The sequence below is a fragment of the Candida pseudojiufengensis genome (assembly GCF_024610245.1).
Source record: "Candida pseudojiufengensis strain CBS 10847 chromosome Unknown scaffold2, whole genome shotgun sequence".
Lineage (NCBI taxonomy): Eukaryota > Fungi > Ascomycota > Pichiomycetes > Serinales > Debaryomycetaceae > Lodderomyces > Lodderomyces pseudojiufengensis.
The window spans coordinates 803,190-824,614 of NW_026261524.1; the positions used below are offsets into that span (position 1 = coordinate 803,190).

Consider the following 21,425-nt stretch of genomic DNA (forward strand, 5'->3'; position numbering starts at 1 on the left):
ACATACATTTATTATTATTTTGCTATACAATATGTTTTTGATAAAAAGTTTCATATAATTCAATAGATTCCTTTTGAGCTTCAATTGAACTTTCAACATAAATTTCAACATTATTTCTAAAATCATCAATTCTTGATAATTCAAAATTTTGTAATTCAATTTTAATTGTAAAACTTATATCATCAAATTCTTTTTGTAATGTAGTTTGTCTTTCTTTTAATTTCCCAATTTCAAATGATCTTTCAGACAGTAATGGTTGTTTTTTAGATAATTTTTCAATTTGATTTGTTATTGATGATAACAGTTGATAAATTTTAATTCTTGTCTGAAATATATAATTAATTGATTCGATTATTCTTAGGTATTCTTCGATTGTGTAACCTATAGTGAGTTGGTCAGATAAGTTTAATCTATCTAGATTATCTTTAACTTTGAATTCAACTTGACCGAATGCGTTTAATAGATCACTTGTGGTTTTACTAATCTCAAAAGTGGATAATTGTTCAATAGTTGTTGCCATTTCTTCCAAAATTGTAACCATATCCAGTCTTTGATTACCTATTAATTCTATAGTTTTTGAAAATTGCTTTAAATTAAATTCCAAATCATCAATGTAATTTTTCTTTTCCTCAAAATATTTATCAGGTTCTGTGTATTTGTTTGAGATTGAGAATAATGAGCTCATAAATCCAGTTGAAGCTTGAGCAGCACTAGATGCTACACTTGCAGCTGAAGATGCAACATTTTGTGTTTGGCTTTGGTTTTCTTGAATTGAAGAATCTTCTAAACCGCTATCACTAAATACACCTTCATTATCATTTGTTAAAAATGAAACAAAATCTGAATCATTACATAGTTCTGGTCGATTATTTATATTATTTAACATTTTTTCTAATGAAACTTTTCTATGTTCTATTAATTTCTCACTAAATCTTCCCAATATGCTTTGTTTTGAAGGTGGAGGTGGTATGATTCTACCTGGATGATTTGCTTGTAATTGATGATAAAGCCATCTAAAATCTCTATATCTTCTAGTAACTTCAACTGATTCAATTTTAGGGAAATGTGGAGATTCCATATTTTTATTTTTAGTTCTGATTGTATAGACTACATGAGCAGTAGTAATATCACCAACTTTCATTGGATCTCCAACCGTTATTTCTAAGTCATTATTGTCTATTGATTTCTTTGGTGTTGATTTGATTGGATCTTTGGTTTTTGATTCTTGCTCTTCTTTATCATTTTGAAAAGGTTTATCATCATTTTTCTCTTCCAGATCTACTGAATTTTCTGGTTGTTTTTTATGAACAATACTCAATGGTCCTAATAAATCTTCTGTTTTATCATTTTCTTCTTCTCTCAAATGTTGTACATTAGTCTTTGAATTAAATCTTCTTGGTCGTACTGCTCTAAATTTCTTCACATTTAATGATTTTTGAGGTGATATAATAGACTCTTGATCCTGTGTTGTAACTTTAATTGGAGATCCTTGATCATGAAATAATTCATCAGTTTGTTTTAAATTAGAAGATTTTGATTTTATTGTTGATTGACTTAAGATATTATCTTCTTCTTCTACTCCAGCTGTTAAATCTGAAATTAATTTATCTTTAAGTTCTTTACGTTCTTCACTTTTTAGTTCATGAATTTGTTCATCTTCTGCATTAAAATTTGAGTTATCTCGTAGAATTGTGTTATTGTCGTTATCATTATATTCATCAGGTTTTGGTTCTTCAAATGGGTTTGCGAATGGGTCATCAATTGCGTATGAGTTGAATTCACTAACTAGTGGGGTTAATGAACTATTAAATGTATTTGAGCCTAAATTCGAATGGTATTCATTGTCATTTTCTGAGTCAAGTTTGTTTGAATTAGACGGTAAATCATCATCCCAAACAGATTTCGTTAGATCGTCCATATTTTAGGTGTTAGAATTGATTCGAACAAATAATTATGGTTGAATCAATAAAATATTATCGGCGCTGTTTTAGTTCACGTATTTTTTTTCTACCAAATTAAGACAACAACACATAATGGAAGTTAATTTTGAGAGAAACAAAATGAAATCCCTTTGTTAAGGGAGGTCCAATGATGAGGCAAGTTTTGAATTCGATTCAAAAATTGCTGAAGTCAAAATCTTGAAAAATTTGTTTGATTAGAGCTAACAGTGATGTCATATAATAGTTATGTACATGGAAAGTTTTAAATGGTCTGAAAACAAGTTACTGGTTCCAGACTTTCATGCATTAGACAGTATCTTAGAAAAAAATGTTAGATAAAGGTGATATTTATCTATAAGAAGGCTGAAAATCCAACAATTTTGGTTAAAGGAAAGCTTGTAGGACTCGTTGAATTCAACGTACATTATACTGTTCTGATGATTACTCAACGGACGATATGATGTCTTTAGTTCAGGGCAATTATTATAATAGCAACAAAGTAATTCTCTTCTATCCTTACTTTTTCTTACATGTACGATACTAAGCACTATTATGCATTTGTTTTGATCCCTAATAACAGATTTTTCAATGGGTATAAAAAGAGAAATGGCTGCAAATAAAAAAATTGAAATGAAACATTCAAAGTTCAACCATTATCAATGAGGTCTTCAAGTTTGTTCACAAGTTTTTTATTTTCATTACAAGTCTATGCTCAAATTAAAACTTTAAATTTATTTGCCAGAGTTTTAGATGACGCTAATGAATTGAGCAGTAAATTCGCTGATGCTCCAATTTATATTGATCTTGATACTCCAGGTTCAAAATTATTAGAAGTTGAACCAAATGACGGAAGTTCAAAAAGAAAAAGAGCTCAAAATGAATTTGAATTTGAATTTGATGAGGAATTACAAGATGTTTTTAAATTAGTTTCAGATCAAGAAAGATTAGAATTAAATGCTGAAGGAGAAATTTTACAAATGACAAGTTTTGTAAAACCATTAATTACTTATTTAATTGATTTGAAAAGTGGTTTATTAGAAAAATTATTACAATTTTTAGGTATCAGTGGATTAAATATTGTTGAAAATTTAAAAGCAGGTCTGGAACCAGCATATAATGTTGTTACCAATAAATTACAAGTTATTGGTAAAAAATCAATACCAATTGATATTGTTGCAAGACAAAAAGTTGATCCAAAAACAACTTTCAAAATCAAATAAATCCACTTTTGTAAAGTATTCTTTATTTATTTGCAATCTTAAAAGAGTATGTATTTATGAATATAGTAGTAGTTTAAGTCAAACAGACTTGACATGATTGTTAAGTATGATGAAAATGATTGTCGCATTATTGTACTTATTGTCTGAAACATTATTTTTCTAACAACTATCATTTGGTAGTTATACGAATAAAACCCGGGGACTAGTTTTGCCATTCTTAAAGTGGCAATTCATGAGGCTTCATACTAATAAAAATTTTCAACCTATTAAATCAAATCATTTGGTAATACAAGTTGAAATATTAATAGTATGTAAGATTGAAGTATGTTTTGATGAGTCAAATAAACTCACAGTTTAAGAATAAAGTTTACTCTTCATCTAGTTTTATTGCTTATTGTAGATTCTTCTGTCCAGTCCTAAGAATAATCCTGGTTGTACCGAATATGGATTCATCTTGATCGACTAATGCGTTTATTTTCATACATAAGTCAGAGCGAAATTTAAAATTTACTCCAGATAAAATAATATTTTACTCTGCAAGAACTGAAAAAAAAAATCAAAACCAATTAAATTTACACCAAATAACCGTTTTTTAAATCAAACACTACTAAGTATTTCAAATTTAACTTTGAAGTAGTTTAGAGAAACAATAACATCACAACTATCATCACCAAAACAGAGGTAAATATTTGATCAAGATTTTATCTCTCATTCATCATCAAAATCTAAATACAATTTATTTATTCATTTAAATATAAACTACATATTCACTTTAAAGATCAACAAAAGCTATTAAAAGAAACATCCACGCGTATAATGTTGAGTTCTTTACGTAAGCAAATAAGATCAACAAAATTAACTACAAGATCATTTTGTAGTAGTAATATAAGGTCACAAATTACTGGATCAAATGTTAAAGGTAAAGATTTTGATGCTGCTAAATATATGAGTCAAAAATATCATGTAGTAGATCATGAATATGATTGTGTTGTTTTAGGAGCTGGTGGAGCAGGTCTTAGAGCTGCTTTTGGTTTAGCTTCAGAAGGTTTTAAAACTGCTTGTGTTTCTAAATTATTTCCAACAAGATCTCATACTGTTGCTGCTCAAGGTGGTATTAATGCTGCTTTAGGTAATATGCATAAAGATGATTGGCATTGGCATTTTTATGATACTGTAAAGGGATCAGATTGGTTAGGTGATCAAGATGCAATTCATTATATGACAAAAGAAGCTCCTGCTTCAATTTATGAATTAGAAAATTATGGTGTTCCATTTTCAAGAAATGAAGAAGGTAGAATATATCAAAGAGCTTTTGGAGGTCAATCTAAAGAATATGGTAAAGGTGGTCAAGCTTATAGAACTTGTGCAGTAGCTGATAGAACTGGTCATGCTTTATTACATTCATTATATGGTCAATCATTAAGACATGATTGTCATTTTTTTATTGAATTTTTTGGTATGGATTTAATGATGCAAGATGGTGTTTGTATTGGTATAATAGCTTATAATGAAGAAGATGGTACTTTACATAGATTTTTTGCTAATAGAACTGTTATTGCAACTGGTGGTTATGGTAGAGCTTATTTCTCATGTACTTCAGCTCATACTTGTACTGGTGATGGTTATGCTATGGTTTCAAGAGCTGGATTACCATTAGAAGATTTAGAATTTGTTCAATTCCATCCTTCAGGTATTTATGGTTCTGGTTGTTTAATTACTGAAGGTGCAAGAGGTGAAGGTGGTTTTTTGGTTAATTCAGAAGGTGAAAGATTTATGGAAAGATATGCACCATCAGCAAAAGATTTAGCTTCAAGAGATGTTGTTTCAAGAGCTATTACTATGGAAATTAATGAAGGTAGAGGTGTTGGACCAGAAAAAGATCATATGTTTTTACAATTATCTCATATTCCAGCATCTGTATTAAAAGAAAGATTACCAGGTATTTCAGAAACTGCTCATATTTTTGCAGGTGTTGATGTTACAAAAGAACCAATTCCAATTTTACCAACTGTTCATTATAATATGGGTGGTATTCCAACAAATTGGCAAGGTGAAGTTTTGAAAAAAAATAGTGAAGGTAAAGATGAAGTTGTTCCAGGTTTATTAGCTTGTGGTGAAGCTGCTTGTGCTTCAGTTCATGGTGCTAATAGATTAGGTGCTAATTCATTATTAGATTTAGTTGTATTTGGAAGAGCTGTATCACATACTATTGCAGGTAATTTAAAACCAGGTGAACCAATAAAAGCTCATCCAAAAGATATTGGTTATGAATCAATTGCTAATTTAGATAAATTAAGAACTGCTAATGGAACTAAACCAACTGCTGATATTAGATTAGATATGCAAAAAACTATGCAAAAAGGTTGTGCTGTTTTTAGAACTCAAGAAACTTTAGATAAATGTGTTGAACATATAAATGCAGTTGATAAAGATTTTGCAAATGTTAAAACTACTGATCGTTCAATGATTTGGAACTCAGATTTAGTTGAAACTTTAGAATTACAAAATTTATTAACTTGTGCTACTCAAACTGCTGCTTCTGCTGCTGCAAGAAAAGAATCAAGAGGTGCTCATGCAAGAGATGATTATCCAGATAGAGATGATGTTAATTGGAGAAAACATACTTTATCTTATCAAGATGCTTTTGGAGCTCCAGTTCGTTTAGATTATAGAGACGTTGTTAAACATACTTTAGATGATAACGATTGTAAACCAGTTCCACCAGCTAAACGTGTTTATTAAAGGAAAGAAAATTTAAACTGGCATTTTTGAAGAAATGCAAAACTTATTTAAGCATATGTAGATAATTTTAAAATTGAATAATAAGATAATAAATTAAAATTTGTAAGCTGTTTGTAAATTACATGGAGAAACTAAACCATACGTAGTGACTTCTCCGATCGACATCTTTAGCAACCTGTATACTAGTTTCATCAAAAATTTTACAATCTACAGTTTAAAGCCTTAGGTTAGATAAGTGAGAAGTCATAGCTAGATGGTTGATTTTCATAATTCCCTAGACTATTGAAAACACTGCTGAGATATAAATATTATCGAGTATGGGGAAATGTTTCGCTACCGACATCAATTTCAAAGACGCTAATAGAAACTTGCAAAATCTTTCAATCTTCCCCAGATTTCATAATCATACCACTTGCTCAATATCTTCTTACACGTAGCTGCAAATTCATTTCAAATGATCAAGCAAATTAAATTACGAATTATTTCATCATCAGATTGAATTTAATCTCCGATCAATTATTAATTTTTACTAAATTGATTCGGTATGAAAAATAATTTGAAAACTATAAAAGTTTATGTATGACCGTGACATCCGTACCACCATATTTTATACTTTACTTAAATTCTAAATAAAGTTTCACATCCAAATACTAGGGACAATCGGTTAATAAAGTAATAAGGAACTTTGCATATTATTCATATATTACTTTGTTTAGTTTTATTTGGTTCATTGAGTTAATAAACAGCAATTATAATAGTTAAGATATTATAATTGAGTAGAAAAATGTGGAACATTGGTTTTGATACTTTGAATGAGTGATGAAAACGATATTGTTTTAAATTTGTAATTAATATATAAATATCAATTAATCTCACTTCTGAATCTATTAATTTTGAAACAGATTGAAAGACCAATTGATAATTACAATTGATAGACTATTCAAAACAGTTTACCTATTACATCATACATTTTGATCGTGCGAAACACAAAATAATTAAATTTGTAACATTTTACAATTTTCAAAATTAATAGATTATCCACTTTATCAACTGTTTCTAGAAGACTACAACCTAGACTTAGATTAACTAACAGGATCTACCTCATATCTCAAACAAGACTACTTACTTCAACCACAAAAATGAGTTCAGATGAAATTATATCATACACAAATCCAGAATTAGGTCCTTTACCAAAAAAATTCACACCTCCTTCAGGTAATATTTTGGATTTATTTTCATTAAAGGGCAAAGTAGCATCAGTTACTGGTAGTTCTGGAGGGATAGGTTTCGCTGTGGCGGAAGGATACGCTCAGGCTGGAGCAGATGTAGCAATATGGCACCACTCACATCCAGCTGATGATAAAGCTGAATATTTAGAAAAAACTTATGGAGTTAAAGCAAAAGCATATAAATCAGATACAAGTGATGCAGATGATGTTAAAAGAGTTGTTGCTGAAGTTAGAAAAGATTTTGGTAAAATTGATATCTTTGTTGCTAATGCAGGAATTCCATGGACTTGGGGACCATTAATTGATGAACCAGATTTAACTAAATGGAAGAAAGTTATTGATACTGATTTAAATTCAGTATTTTATTGTGCTCATGCTATTGGTCCTCATTTTAGAGATCAAGGATTTGGTGTTTTAATAACAACTGCTTCAATGTCTGCTTCAATAGTCAATATTCCTCAAGCTCAAGCTGCTTATAATGCTTCAAAGGCTGCAGTAAAGCATTTAACAAAATCATTAGCTGTTGAATGGGCACCATTTGCAAGAGTTAATAGTGTATCTCCTGGTTATATTGGAACTCATTTAACTGAATTTGCCGATAAAGAATTAGTTGCAAAATGGGTTCAACTAACACCATTGGGAAGGTTAGGGAATCCAAAAGAGTTGGTAGCTGGCTACATCTATCTTTCGAGTGATGCTGCATCCTTCACGACGGGCTGTGACCTAAATATAGACGGGGGCTATTTAACTATCTAATTCTGACGAGTCTGAGCTCAGTCCTAGGCTATTTAGGTTATGGTGGTTCTTCTTGAATTAGAAGTCATGTTTTTTTGATTTTTTTGAAAATCGCAAAATTTATATAGAAAATAGAGCCATAGAAGAACAATTTACTGACTCGCTGAAACCTATATCACCGCTAATGATCTCTCAACTCGACGAAAACAACTGCTGATGGAGTTTTTGTGTCTAACTGTCGAACTGTAAACAAGGCCCTACGCTATTATATTGTCCTATATTTAGAAGTTTGTAATAAGTTTAAGTAACATGTTACTTGGAATAGTTGTACTGAGCATGTGGATTTTAAAGAAGCACATGCAATTCAATAACTGTAATTCGTATAGTTTGAAATGTGAATGTTTAATGTCTCAATAATGATTTTGATTCGATAAAATCTGATTTTGCAACTTGATTTTTGTGTAAGTTTCAAAAAACTGAAATATTTTTCTCTTGAAACTTGAACCAGTTGAATCGTACCCTGAAACAATGCACCCAGCTTTGTCAAAAGTATCGTCTCAAACCGAGATACAGGAAAGTTGATTATGGAATTATTACGATTATCAGAATCTGGATTGCACTGGGAAGAGCATTCCGAACTTCAAAATGAAAACTACACAAGCCTTAACATTTTCAACTTCGAAATGGAAGGAAACTCAAACTCAGTGCAAAATGCAAGTAAACATATTTTTATCAAATAACGCAATTTGAGAAGAAACCAAATGACAAAATTGTCATTCAGCATTATGGGATGAATCAGTTGACATGGAAATGGACAAGCTCAATAAGTATGATATATCAAATAGTGGAAATGAACACATCAAGATTTACACACCACAAATTCAGTACGTCAAAAGAATGTCTGTATTCATAGTACATGCCCTAAAGTAATAATTGGAATTCACGTCAACGGAGATGAAATTACATAACATTGTATTATTATTGTATCAAGCAAATCAATTAATTCAGCTTTTCGTTCTTTGTCGGATTAAGAAGCAGTCTCTATTGCTACGGTATTTTACAAACTTTTGAAACCTGAAATTGTATAAGCGGACACCACAACAACCAACAAAGAGGACTTTTCTACTAGAGCAAAGCATGCTAAACCATAAACATAGAACTACTGCTAAATAATTGGAATTTACATTAATAATTTTTTTTAGTAATACACATTTATAAACCAGATTATACATTTGTTTAATCTTAATTTTAAATGTTAATGAAATAAATAATTTATAGCTAAATAATTAATTTTGAAAATAATTTTTGAATTTTTCTTCGTCAACCAAAGCAGGGTATACAACATCTGGTGGAATCCTGAAAAATTCCGCTTGTTCTCTGGCAACTTCAAGAGTAACCATTTTTCTCGTTTTAATGATACTAGCCACTCTTTCAGAAGGAAATTTCTGAACGTATTCTTTAACACGAGTATTCAGAAAAACACTGATTTTCTTTAACACATCCAGTAATACTATCAAACCTGTGGCAGGATTTCTTAGAATTCCATTGACATTAAAAAACCCATTTTTATTGGGACGTTCGCCGATTGAGATTTCAACATCCGATATGTCTTCATTATAATCATAATTTCTAGTTAAGTCTTGTATGAAATGAAATGATAATAAATTTGAATTCAAAATGGGGCTGATTTGATTCAAAACATCATGCATTTTGACAAGTTGTTTAGCCTGAAACAATGGTATGTAGTATGATGCGAGTGAAATGTAACCGTCAAATGGATGTATCTTTGGTAATTGACTACCAACAGGTATTTTAAACTTCAGAACATAATGCCCTATTGAACTATTAACTTCATCATATAGCTTTTGCTTCCTGTTTGGTGCATCGATTGGGATGCTATTTTCACTAATAATTTGAAATAGATCTCTTAAAGAAACACGATTATCTAACTTTCTAGCGACCCCTTCATATACAATTGTTTCCTGGCCATATTTAAATTTGGTTTGATCTTCGATTGAAATTGGTTCATCCCCATAATTTTTAATTAAAGATTCACAAAATTCTCGAAATGCAGATTTGTAATCTCCCGCAAAATCATTTTTGCATAGTGGGAACATTGATCTAATCCCTTGAGTAATTTGATCTCGGGTTCTACCTAATGGGATGTTTAATAAATGAACTAAGTTTTCTAAAGGAATAAAAGCAGTCATCGTTGTTTGCTTGACTTGAACAATATCATAAGAATCTGCGTCATCAATAATGCTTCTTGCTCTTCCTTCTGCTACTCCAACAGCTTTTAAAATTTTTCTGACTCCAACTAACATTTTATCTAAAAGCACAACAACATATTCTTCATTGGAGTAATGTAATCTTAATTCATTCCCAATAATTTCTAGTTTTGGATCATTCATTTTAATGTTACCGTCATCAAATAATTCATATTCAACGTGGCCAAATATTCTTAATCCATCTTCAACTAAATTATCAATGCCATTTTGAAGTAATGAACTATAAGCAATTTTTGAAGGAACATATGCACCCCTAATAACATGCTCAGCATTCGTGAATCTTTGTCTTTCATTAACTCTTCTAACTGCATTTTCAAGATCGTTTTCATCTTTGAACTTTATCTTAAGCAATTGTCTAACATTCACCAAATCCAACTCCAACAATTTGCATACTCTGTATTTGACTTCTTCATCATCATCATTTTCTTTTACTTTAACCAAGTCATAATATGCATAGTGGCATTTAAGTCTAAACGAAAAACCAAAGCCGTCAGCAGTCACTTTTGCATCAAGAACATTCAGTGGAATATTATAATCAATTATATTGTTAGTCTTAATAATAACCTGTGGTATATCACCAAATAAAGTATTAAAAAATTTACGGCATGCACAAGTGAAATCTTTAATCATTGTACCATCAACAATAGTTTTATTCTTTTTCTGCAAAGCTCTGAGTTCACTTTCTTTAATTTCTTTATTTAACGTATTTAAACTTAAAATCATTGATGAATGTGTACCAAACCTAGGAGTTCTAACAACAGCCAATTTCGAAACTCCACCAACTCTAGTACGAGGCATTAAAATTCCATCTATTCTTCGACAATTCAGACCAGCATGATTGGTAATGACTGTTCCTTGAGGAGCAAGGAAATTTACCAAATCAACTAAATTATATTTATTTTTAACTTTATCTAAAATGTCAATTGATCGTTTTTCTATTCCATTGATCTGACGAGGGATAATCATTGTATATGCTTGAAACTGGACAACATTAAAGTCGCCCATTATCCATAGCTCTGAAATCTTCAAATTATATAAATAAATTAATAAATCCTTGTAAAATTCTTCTTGAGCACGATCATCAAACGTATTAGGAGCATATAATTTGACCAAGTGAACTAAATTTCCATCAATATTTAAAACTGCTGCTGCAATTCTTGTTGCAAATTCTTTTCCGTTATTAAATCCTCCTTCATTTTTTGCAGTGGTTGATAATTTTTCAATAACACTTGAATCATATTGTGTATTATTGAGTTTAGGTTTTTTAATTTCAGGTGAATTTTTCATGTCATAAGCATTTAAATCAATTTCAACTCCAATTGTACTATTACTGATACAAATAGCAGCTCTCTTTTCACCTAGCACTCTCAAACTAGGTATAGCTTTTAATATTTTGATGGATGGATTTGTATTATCTTTTGCTTTGTATCCTAATTCAGTTAAACCACAGATGTCAGCCTTTACAATTTCAAATAAGACTGATGAATTGATGCATCTTTCTATATTTCTGGTTAGAATTTGGTAATTGGATGAGTGTGATTCACCCAAACCTCTCAAGACTACCATGATAAATATCAAGGTTTAAGGATTGAGGTTTACTATTGTTTGAATTGAGTTTTTTAATTTGGTTGTAAAACTTCATTTTCAAAAATTGTGTTGCAAAAATTTAGTATCACTTACAAAAAATTGCTACCAAGCTACTAAAATTCAAATACAAAGTACAACTATCTATAATCAAGCTCTTGATCGAGTTCATTCTCCTTGTAAATATTGGGAAAGTATATTCATAATCAATCTATAATGATTCTTCATTGTTAGATTTAATTGCTGGACCACTAGGTATATGCTTTACTTGAAAAGTTAAATTCAACAAATTCGAATCCTTTTGATCTTTGGGCCACGAATTAACCTCGTAGAAACAAGTTCTTAAATGACCCAGCGTACTAACTAATTATGAGAAGCAGTTTTAACAAACCCAACATAGTCAACTCTCAGTTCAAATTTTGCCATTTTTCAATGAAAAACATTTATATGCGTAAGTATTATTATAACAAGTTTTAATCTGTTTCTGGAAAGTCTTGATACCCCTTGCTTTACTACAGTAGAAGATAAATTTGTAACCGAAGAATCTGATTTTAATGCCACAACCAAATAGTGGAATTAATTTACTTGATGAATCTAATTTTTTGAAAACAGGACCTGGAGTCACTTGAATAATCATTGAAACACTATCATATTTGTTTTAACTCAAGCTTATTTTGCACTCAATTTTAATGAATTTATATATTTGTAGAATGTTAAGAAAAACCTGAATAAATTGCCAAGTCTTGTGTTTGTTTTTGTCTTTCTTAAGTCATAATTGACAGTTGACAATATATAATGAACATTTTTTCTTCTCATTATCTGTTGAATCAATCTATAATCTCAATCGATTTATGTTGAATCTGATTATTTTCCATACATGATCTTTGAATTATTCTCCATTTCGAGGTAGTCGGAACTACCAGAATCTTTCAATTTGTGCTGTGCTTTAGATGTTAAATTTAAATGACCCATCCATATCGTATTGTTGGCATTCGAGATGTTATGGCAAAAGTGAATAAAAAATGCCTTCAATATCTAATATATTTGAAAATCAAACTCTTGATTGGTGCATTTTCTGAATAACCATTTTGAAGTATTTGATGAAGCAAGTGATTAAATGATAAAGTTGGTAATTTGATGAAGCAAGTTATTATTTGAATTAAGTTAATGATTATTTGATGGACAATGTAATCGATTTAATTATTTGATCAACCAAATTTTACTCTTAAACATATCGCCTTGGATTTTAAACAAACTCTTACTTGACATGGGGTAAAAGACTATTGGTATGTAACAATAATGTGATGTATGAATCTAACACATCTGGCCGTTCATTGTATACTTTTGTTGTTGAGCTGTTATGGCAACGTTAAACGACCGTGGAGTAATTTGATCAATGAAAACACTTGGCAAATGTTTATTTCTAAACCAAGGATCAGCTTTAGTGGTAGCTGCTCTATTTGAAGCAGCAATATTGTTCCTCCCTCCCTCCTCAATGTTTTTTCAAATGTTTGGATGGTAACCGATGTAAATTTTGAAAAAAAAAAATATTTCAAATTCTTGAAACTTACACAAAACCAGGAGTTGCAAAATTAGTAATTATTTTATCAGTGAATCAATTGAAGATAACGATTGAAAGACATATACAATTCAAACCAGATGTATATATGTTTACTGAATAACACCAATTTTCATTCAACTCACATGTAGAGTACATCATTTCCTGTAATGTAAAGCTATCATAAACCTCTAAGTGCAAAATAAATAATAGCGCAGGGCCAAGTACCTAATTACTCAAATTTTAAATTAAACAGTCAGCATCGTAGAGTTGAGAGATCACTATTAGCATTGAATGTTTTAGCATGTCAATAAGTTGTCCTTCTATGGCTCTATTTTCTATATAAATTTTGCGTTTCAAAAAATTATCAAAAAACTATGCTAACTACCTTGGTGAATTGCCACATTCTTATACACTGTAAATCACTCTAGATCACTCTAAATCATATTGAATTCACTCTGAGAAACTCTAGATTGTACTGAGGGCACTGGATACACTTTAAATCAAATTTTATGGACAGCTATATCCCCCGTCTACTAATACGTTACTACCAGTAGTATACGTCGAGGCATCACTTGCCATGTACAAATAAATTCCAATCAACTCTCTTGGGTCTGCCTCTCGTCCGAGCGGTATTAATTGCCACCATTTTGCTTTCATATCTTTATCAACAAATTCTGAAATTTCGGTAGCAATATAACCAGGTGAAATAGCATTAACTCTAGCAAATGGAGCCCATTCAACAGCTAATGATTTAGCTAAATGAGTACATGCAGCTTTAGCAGCATTATAAGCAGCTTGTAATTGAGGAATATTTACTATAGTACCTGACATTGATGATGTAATAATTAATGAACCTTTACCATGTTTTTTAAATATTTGTCCAACATTATGAGCACAATAATAAACTCCATTTAAATCTGTATTAATAATTTTATTCCATGAATCATAACCTTTAACATTGATTTCAGGTCCTTCAGTCCATGCAACTCCAGCATTAGCCACAAATACATCAATAGTTTTGAAATCTTGTTCTTGTTGTTTAATTACTTCTTCAACGCTATTAGGATCACTGATATTACATTTATATGCTTTTGATTTAACTCCATATGTTTTTTCTAAATATTCAGCTTTATCATCAGCAGAATGTGAGTTATACCATATTGCTACGTCTGCTCCTGCTTGGGCGAATGCCTCAGCAACTGCGAAACCTATTCCCCCTGAACTACCAGTAACTGATGCTACTTTTCCTTTTAATGAAAACATATCCATCACGTTTTTTGGAAGTTCTGGAGTTTTGGTTGGTAATGGTCCTAATTCTTCATTACAATATGATTTAATTTCACTCATTTTCTTTAAGTATTGATGTTGATTAGTTATCTATTGGAGTTGACTAGCTACCTATTGAGTTGACTTGTTACCTATTCTAGTTGACTAGCTATTTATTGGAGTTGATTTGCTAACTACTTGGAATTGAAAAAAAAATTTCAAAATAGAAAGTGAAACACATTGTTGATTGTATTTATAGTGAAAACTTTTCTTGACAGCTTAATTTGAAAGTATTTAGTGTATCAACAGCAAACTTATCTTTGGTAACGTTCGTTTGTTTAAAAATTCTCGGACTAATCTAATTTCTTGTTTTTATCATTCTAATTCATAGCAAATTAAACACAAAATCTAATATGATCAACAGTTTTTGTGAATTCTTCATTCTTTTCTTCCGAAATTGTATAGATAATTTAGGTGGGGGATCTATGAATATGAATATTTTATTGAAGTAAAGTAAATTGATTTACGAGGTGGATTGTAGTTTACTTTTATTTTTTTTTCTAATTTTTTAAAAAATCAAGTGTTTATTTGAAAATAAAAAATTATATGATCACAAAATTTAAAAAGTTTCAATGTTGCAAAGCAACAAAATCCTGTCTTTGCAATTTTGTTCTAAAAGTTTTGAAGTTTAGTTGGATTAAAGAAGCTGTAGCTTGAAATTAATAAACTACACTTAGGAACTTGACAAACTCCGTCCGAGCAATTTGATGGTACGATTTGATATGACAATTCGAGTTCTTCTTGTGAAACTAGCTTTTCGTTTAAAGCAACAACGTTTACTCATCCAACTAAAAAGAAAATGTCAAGTTAATTGATGGGTTTGATACATAGATAAATTTAATTGGATGGATTATAACTTTGGATTCGAATGACTCTTAATCATTTTACTAGAGTTTCAGATTTGTAACACAAAATCGACTTTGAGATCTGATGCTATTTTTAGATACGATACCTAATAATAACCAAATTCATTGAAAAACAAAAAGTTGGGTTATAACAAGTGTACAATTAGCTTGAGATATTAAACATTTGGTAAAAATTTATACTTTAGATCTCTAATTGCTACAATATAATGTGCGTATTTTGAATATGAAATATATACCTAACAGACAAAACAACAAGATAGACAAAGAGAACTTTGCTACTAAGTGCCTTGCAATATTAAACCACCGATAAATGATTGGTAATTCAGATTAGCAATTTATTTCAATAATACACATTTATATATCTGAATTTGTTTAGTTTTAATCCAACTTTGAATTTAAACGAAATAAATCTATAGCTAAATCAATTTTTAAAATTATTTTTGAATTTTTCATTAATTAATCCAGCAATAAAATCAATGGGTTGAACTCTAAAATGATTAACGTGTTTACGCGCAATTTCTGTAGTAAGAATTTGTCTTACTAATGTCTCGATAATTTTTAAACCATGCGGCCCTTAATTTATGATGCTTACCTTCAAAAAAATCGGACAAAAATCAATCAACATATTGAACAAAGTTCAGCAGGTCTACGTTTCAGTTGATTTAATACATTGGTTATCACCCAAAGCTACTGTTGTAACAAACATCATGGATTGAATTGTAGACGCATTGACGATAGTATTATGATTCCCTATGCAAGAGTTGGTGCAGTCACAAAATTGGGAGTAACCAAGAATTCTCATTTTGGAAGTCACTCATCCATCATCAGATCAATGAAAGCGTGAATGTTACAAAAAGGGATTTAAATTGTTGCAAGATGTGAATTCAAAAACCGTCAACAATACAAAACTCATGAATCACAGCTGTAGATGTGCCGAATTCTATGATACTTTGATAGGTGATTTACCTTCAGAAATTAGAGATGTAATCGATTATAACTTGAAAATTCCTCAAGAAGTGTTCGATGCACCCGTCAAAGCTGATGGGTTTAATTAACATCAAACTCGGAATACCTTATACTTACTTTGTAAATGGAACAGTTGAATCGAATTAATGTATTTAAGGAATACAGATTAATCTGTGTCAACTGTGTGAATTCAGTATCATTTAATCTTCAACAAGCATAAGGCATACGGAGTTCGAACAATAATTCAAACCCAAATGCTTCAACTGGAGCATCAAGTACATCTCTAGAAACTCCCAGATATACACCATTAAATCTCCAATTTCAAACAATAAGTCACACATCAATACACGTATCAAAAAACTCACCACAACTAAAGCTGGATTCGTTAATAACTGTATTATGAACAATTTTAATTCATCATCTTGCAATAACTCTAATTCCCTCCATGTTAAATTTATACTTGCATTAACCAAATTTTAGATGATTCATGAATGATTTTCTAAATTTGGAATTTCGGTTACCCCTAGTTTTGTAACAGTACCCATATTTGCATAGCGAACCAAAAACCTATCAATACGTCTGCAATTACCTCCATTATGGTTCTATACAATTGTAGCTTTAAGTGCCAACCAATTGATTAATTAAACTGGTCCATACTCAAGTTGAATTTTATTTAATAAATTGACTGATGGATTTCTTCTTACAAGTGATGTTAAAGCGTCTTGACATCTTCGTACATTCCTGGTTTAGATCTGACAATTTTAAAAATCACCATAGTGAACATGAATGAGTATGGGTCACCATAGTTCTCAATTATTTAATTGGCTTGGTTTTTGCCTTGTAAATGCTTGAATGTAAGTATAGTAATACGTGTACTTAGATTTTTTTTATTAGTTTATAGCTATAAATGTATTTGTAAAGGTAGTGTAATTGTTACAGAGATTTATTTCAAATTTTGAATGTTACGACAATAGAATTGACATAAATTTTGTAAGTAATAACGCAGACATACAACCACCTTTGGTCGTAATTTTCCATAATCACCAAAATCAGGCTAGAATCATTGATATTGAAAGCTGAGAAGAGTCATACTTTCAGAGTTCGTGAAAGCCATGATCAAAATATACGTGGAATTTTTTTTCATTATTGGACACAATTAGATTGAGTATGAAATCAAATTTAGCTAAAAATTTACCAACAAGATAATTAGGAATGGTTCTTCTGTAATATAGAAAATGAGAAACTCTGAGGTTATGAATATTTCTGTAAAAATCATTGTGAAGTGAATCAAACTGGTGATAAACACGTCTGTAGAAATCGTTGTTACAAAATCAAATTCAACAAAATTGTAAAATAAAAGTACTTTATAACAACATTCTTTAATTCAACAGTCCAATAAACATTATGATATTATTTTTTCAATTAAAAACAATATAAACAATCAAAATATAACATCATCTTCATTTTCTTCTAAAATATCATCTCTTTTTTTATCAGCTTGAACATTTAAACTATTTTCATTATTTCGTATACCACCAATATCAGTTTCACCTTCAGCAGCAGCTAAAGCTAATTTATCTTCTTCTTCAGCAGCAGCAGCAGCTTCTTGTTTTTTTTCTTGAACTTTTTTTAATCTATAAAATTCTTCTCTATCTAATTCATCTAATTCTGAATTAATATAAGATATAGTATTTTCAGTTCTTGGTATTATAACATGTTCAATAGCATTTACTCTTCTATTTGTAACTTTTATAACTTCATCTAATATAATAAAAGCAGTTTGTAAAGATGCTAATTCAACTAATGTTTCAACAGCTTTTGTATAAACTTGTTTTGCTTTTTGAACTTGTTGACCACCTCTACCTAAACCAGTTAATTTAAAATCATTTATATTTTCATTTATTTTACTTTCAAAAGTTGGTAAATATACACCTGATACATTTTCTTGTTTTGCTTGTACTTGAAATCTTGCATTTTGAACACTTTCTTGAACTTGATATGATATATTATCTCCTGTAGCATATGATACTTCTGCTAATGAAAAAGCAGCAGTTTGCATTACTCTACCCATTTTAGTTTTAGCATCATCAATTCTTTGAGTTATATCTCTAAATCTTTTTGTTAATGCTTCTGATTTTCTTTTTAATAATGAATGTCCTTGTTGAGCTCCTTTTAATTTTGATTTCATAACTCCTAATGTCATACGTGTTGGAAACACTTGTTCACGATTACCTGCACCGGACATAATGACTTAGATGTGTTTGATTAATTGAGTTGAATTGAATGTTAATAGAATTGTGTTGAAGAATTAATTTAATTGCGACTTAAGATAAAAATTAATTCGATTGCAAAATCAATATCAATCAAAATGATATGATGAACAATTCGAATGAGCTTATCAATGATGAAGACCTACTGTATGAAGAATCACTACTAAAGAAACCAGAAGATGAATCAATTTGGAAAAGTTATTATGAAAGTAAAATCAATGACAATTTTCAAGCTAAGCTATTTATAATTACAAGAGCAGTTAAATTTGTAAAACTGGAAGAATTATGGACAATTTATTTAAACTTAGTGGTTGAGAGTTATCTTTTGCTAAGTCAGTCAGATATTCAATTAATCATCGATGAATGTGTGGAGGCTCAATCAAAATCACTAAATATTTGGATAATTCTTTTGAAATTTTTAACATCTCATATTATAACAAGCATTACTTCTATACGAAAGAAATTCGACCAATCATTGCAATCTTTACCCGTGGATAATCATGAATCTATTTGGGAATTGTATCTAGATTTTGCAGATAAAGTGGAAGGTGCAACTGCCATAAACATTTACACAAGAGTAATGAAATTTATAAATCCAAAAGTACTCAATGGGTCAGAAATAAACTCAAATGATAGACTAAACAAAAACATTTTAGATTTTATTGAAAAATTAGAAAGTTTTGGAGATAAGGTCACTGTTTCAAAATTATATAATCAAATTATAAATTCAAATGATTATTCAAATTTACCAAAATCTCAATTTCAAATATTAGAAGACTATTTAGAGTATCTAATAAATGATGAATCAACAAATGAAAAAGATTTTATTAAAATTATAAATAAATCAATTACAAAATATCCAGATCAGATATCTAATCTCAAATTAAAATTAATTAAATTTCAAAAATCAAGAAATTCAAATTATGAAAAGATTAAAAAAATATTTGAAGAATCAATAAATGAATGTAAAACAGTCTTAGATTTTAAAGAGATTTATAATGAATATGTTAAATTTGAAGAAAATGAAATCGAAAAATATATTAATGAAAATGAGCCCAATCTAACCATTTTATATAATAAATTAAATTCATTTGAATCACTCCTTAAAAATAGAGCACTCCTAATAAATGATATAAAACTAAAATCAAATATAAATAATATAGATTTTTGGTTTCAAAGATTTGATATATACAAAGATGATTTAAATTTATTAATTCAAACAATTGCACAATCAATAAAATCAATAAATCCTTTGAAAATACCTGTTGGTTGTAATCATAAATTAAAAGAAATATGGATAAATTATTCAAAAATATATTCAGAATCAAAAGATTTTAAAACTGCTGATTTTATATTATCAAAATCAATTCAATCACAATTTCCTCACCCACAAGAATTAATTGATATATATATTTATTGGTGTGAATTAAAATTAAGTAATGATCATTTTGATGAAGATTCTTCAATTGATTTACTTTCTGAACTACTTTTAAATATAGATGAAGATGAAATAAATGATTTAAAAAATATAAATTTTAAAGATTCACAAGTTCCAGTTCAAAGAAGAATTAAAAAATCGAATTTATTATATGATTTTTTTATTGATTTGTTAATTTCATTTATTGATTTTGAAAATCCTGATTCAAAATATTTAGATAGGCTAAACGAAGTGATTGAAACTATAATTTTATTAAAAATTGCAACTCCTAAAAATCTATTAAAATATGCTACATTGTTGGAGAATCTAAATCAATTTGAAAAATCTTTAGCTATTTATGAAAGATGTTTACAATTATTTCAAGATAATGATATTCAATATGAAATTTGGCAAATTTATTTAACTAAATTAAAATATATTGATAATAAAGAAAGGATAAAAGATATTCAAGAAAGATATTTAAATTCAATTAAAAAAGATGATTAAATTCAATCAAGAAAGATATTTAAATTTAATCAAGAAAGATATTTAAATTCAATCAGGTATAACAATTTGTTTGAATAGGTTGGATTTCATGTACGTTATATAACAGATTCAATTTATTTCACCTGTTAATGAACTCTATATTAAATATTCTTTCATCTACGTCATATTCCTTTCTTACTTTTACAATTTTCAACACATTCGTTAAAATTTGCAACAAACTTGAACCATTCATAACTCCACACAATATTTCGAGAATTTAAAAAAATCAGTCCAGAAGTCGTTCAAAATCGACTTATAATTTTGGGCTGAGCTTAGTTGCACTTAAAGGCACTTAAAAAAAATTTTGAAAAAAATCGTCCCAGATAGTTTAGTGGCTAGAATTACCGTTTGTCGCATGGTAGACCAGGGTTCAATTCCCTGTCTGGGAGTAGTATATTTTAGAGACTATATTTTTTTTTATTTTGATCTAAGTCTATCTGGACATTGAAGTAACAGAATATTTTTAAAATTGATCTCATTTTAAAATTTAATAGTTAAGTTGTTGTTAAGTTATTTAAAGTAAATACGTATCAAATTTATATTAAAAAAATTATGTATTAAATATGTTTTAAATATGTATTAAATATGTAGCTAATAACAAGAACTAATAAAATCTCAAAATCTCAAGAACCAGAAATCTAGAACCAAAACCCAAATCTCCAACTGTTAACCAAAACATAAACCCAAATCAACCACAAACTCTATAAACCTCTATCAAAATCAATCTCCCAACAA

At 29.3% G+C, this 21,425-nt stretch overlaps 8 protein-coding genes across 8 annotated transcripts; 4 read left to right on the forward strand and 4 right to left on the reverse strand. All coding sequences in view use genetic code 12, as the record gives it.

Moving 5' to 3' along the window:
- Positions 1 to 22: 22 nt before the first annotated feature.
- Positions 23 to 1,918, reverse strand: KGF55_001239 (sorting nexin 1; the record flags this gene model as incomplete). Its single annotated transcript, XM_051755793.1, has 1 exon — positions 23 to 1,918. The coding sequence occupies one exon, from the start codon at positions 1,916 to 1,918 to the stop codon at positions 23 to 25; it is 1,896 nt and encodes a 631-aa protein (XP_051616279.1).
- Positions 1,919 to 2,599: 681 nt separating this feature from the next.
- On the forward strand, positions 2,600 to 3,160 carry KGF55_001240 (uncharacterized protein; the record flags this gene model as incomplete). The annotated part of the gene is made up of 1 exon (XM_051755794.1): positions 2,600 to 3,160. The coding sequence occupies one exon, from the start codon at positions 2,600 to 2,602 to the stop codon at positions 3,158 to 3,160; it is 561 nt and encodes a 186-aa protein (XP_051616280.1).
- Positions 3,161 to 3,976: 816 nt separating this feature from the next.
- Positions 3,977 to 5,902, forward strand: SDH12 (Sdh12p; the record flags this gene model as incomplete). The annotated part of the gene is made up of 1 exon (XM_051755795.1): positions 3,977 to 5,902. One exon carries the CDS (start codon positions 3,977 to 3,979, stop codon positions 5,900 to 5,902), a length of 1,926 nt encoding a protein of 641 aa, XP_051616281.1.
- A 1,139-nt stretch (positions 5,903 to 7,041) lies between these two features.
- Positions 7,042 to 7,943, forward strand: KGF55_001242 (uncharacterized protein; the record flags this gene model as incomplete). The annotated part of the gene is made up of 2 exons (XM_051755796.1): positions 7,042 to 7,849; positions 7,915 to 7,943. 2 exons carry the CDS (start codon positions 7,042 to 7,044, stop codon positions 7,941 to 7,943), a joined length of 837 nt encoding a protein of 278 aa, XP_051616282.1.
- Positions 7,944 to 9,152: 1,209 nt separating this feature from the next.
- KGF55_001243 (uncharacterized protein) lies at positions 9,153 to 11,720 on the reverse strand (the record flags this gene model as incomplete). The annotated part of the gene is made up of 1 exon (XM_051755797.1): positions 9,153 to 11,720. One exon carries the CDS (start codon positions 11,718 to 11,720, stop codon positions 9,153 to 9,155), a length of 2,568 nt encoding a protein of 855 aa, XP_051616283.1.
- A 2,086-nt stretch (positions 11,721 to 13,806) lies between these two features.
- KGF55_001244 (SDR family oxidoreductase) lies at positions 13,807 to 14,646 on the reverse strand (the record flags this gene model as incomplete). The annotated part of the gene is made up of 1 exon (XM_051755798.1): positions 13,807 to 14,646. One exon carries the CDS (start codon positions 14,644 to 14,646, stop codon positions 13,807 to 13,809), a length of 840 nt encoding a protein of 279 aa, XP_051616284.1.
- Positions 14,647 to 17,898: 3,252 nt separating this feature from the next.
- VMA8 (H(+)-transporting V1 sector ATPase subunit D) lies at positions 17,899 to 18,702 on the reverse strand (the record flags this gene model as incomplete). The annotated part of the gene is made up of 1 exon (XM_051755799.1): positions 17,899 to 18,702. One exon carries the CDS (start codon positions 18,700 to 18,702, stop codon positions 17,899 to 17,901), a length of 804 nt encoding a protein of 267 aa, XP_051616285.1.
- A 128-nt stretch (positions 18,703 to 18,830) lies between these two features.
- Positions 18,831 to 20,651, forward strand: KGF55_001246 (mRNA splicing protein; the record flags this gene model as incomplete). The annotated part of the gene is made up of 1 exon (XM_051755800.1): positions 18,831 to 20,651. One exon carries the CDS (start codon positions 18,831 to 18,833, stop codon positions 20,649 to 20,651), a length of 1,821 nt encoding a protein of 606 aa, XP_051616286.1.
- Positions 20,652 to 21,425: the final 774 nt, after the last annotated feature.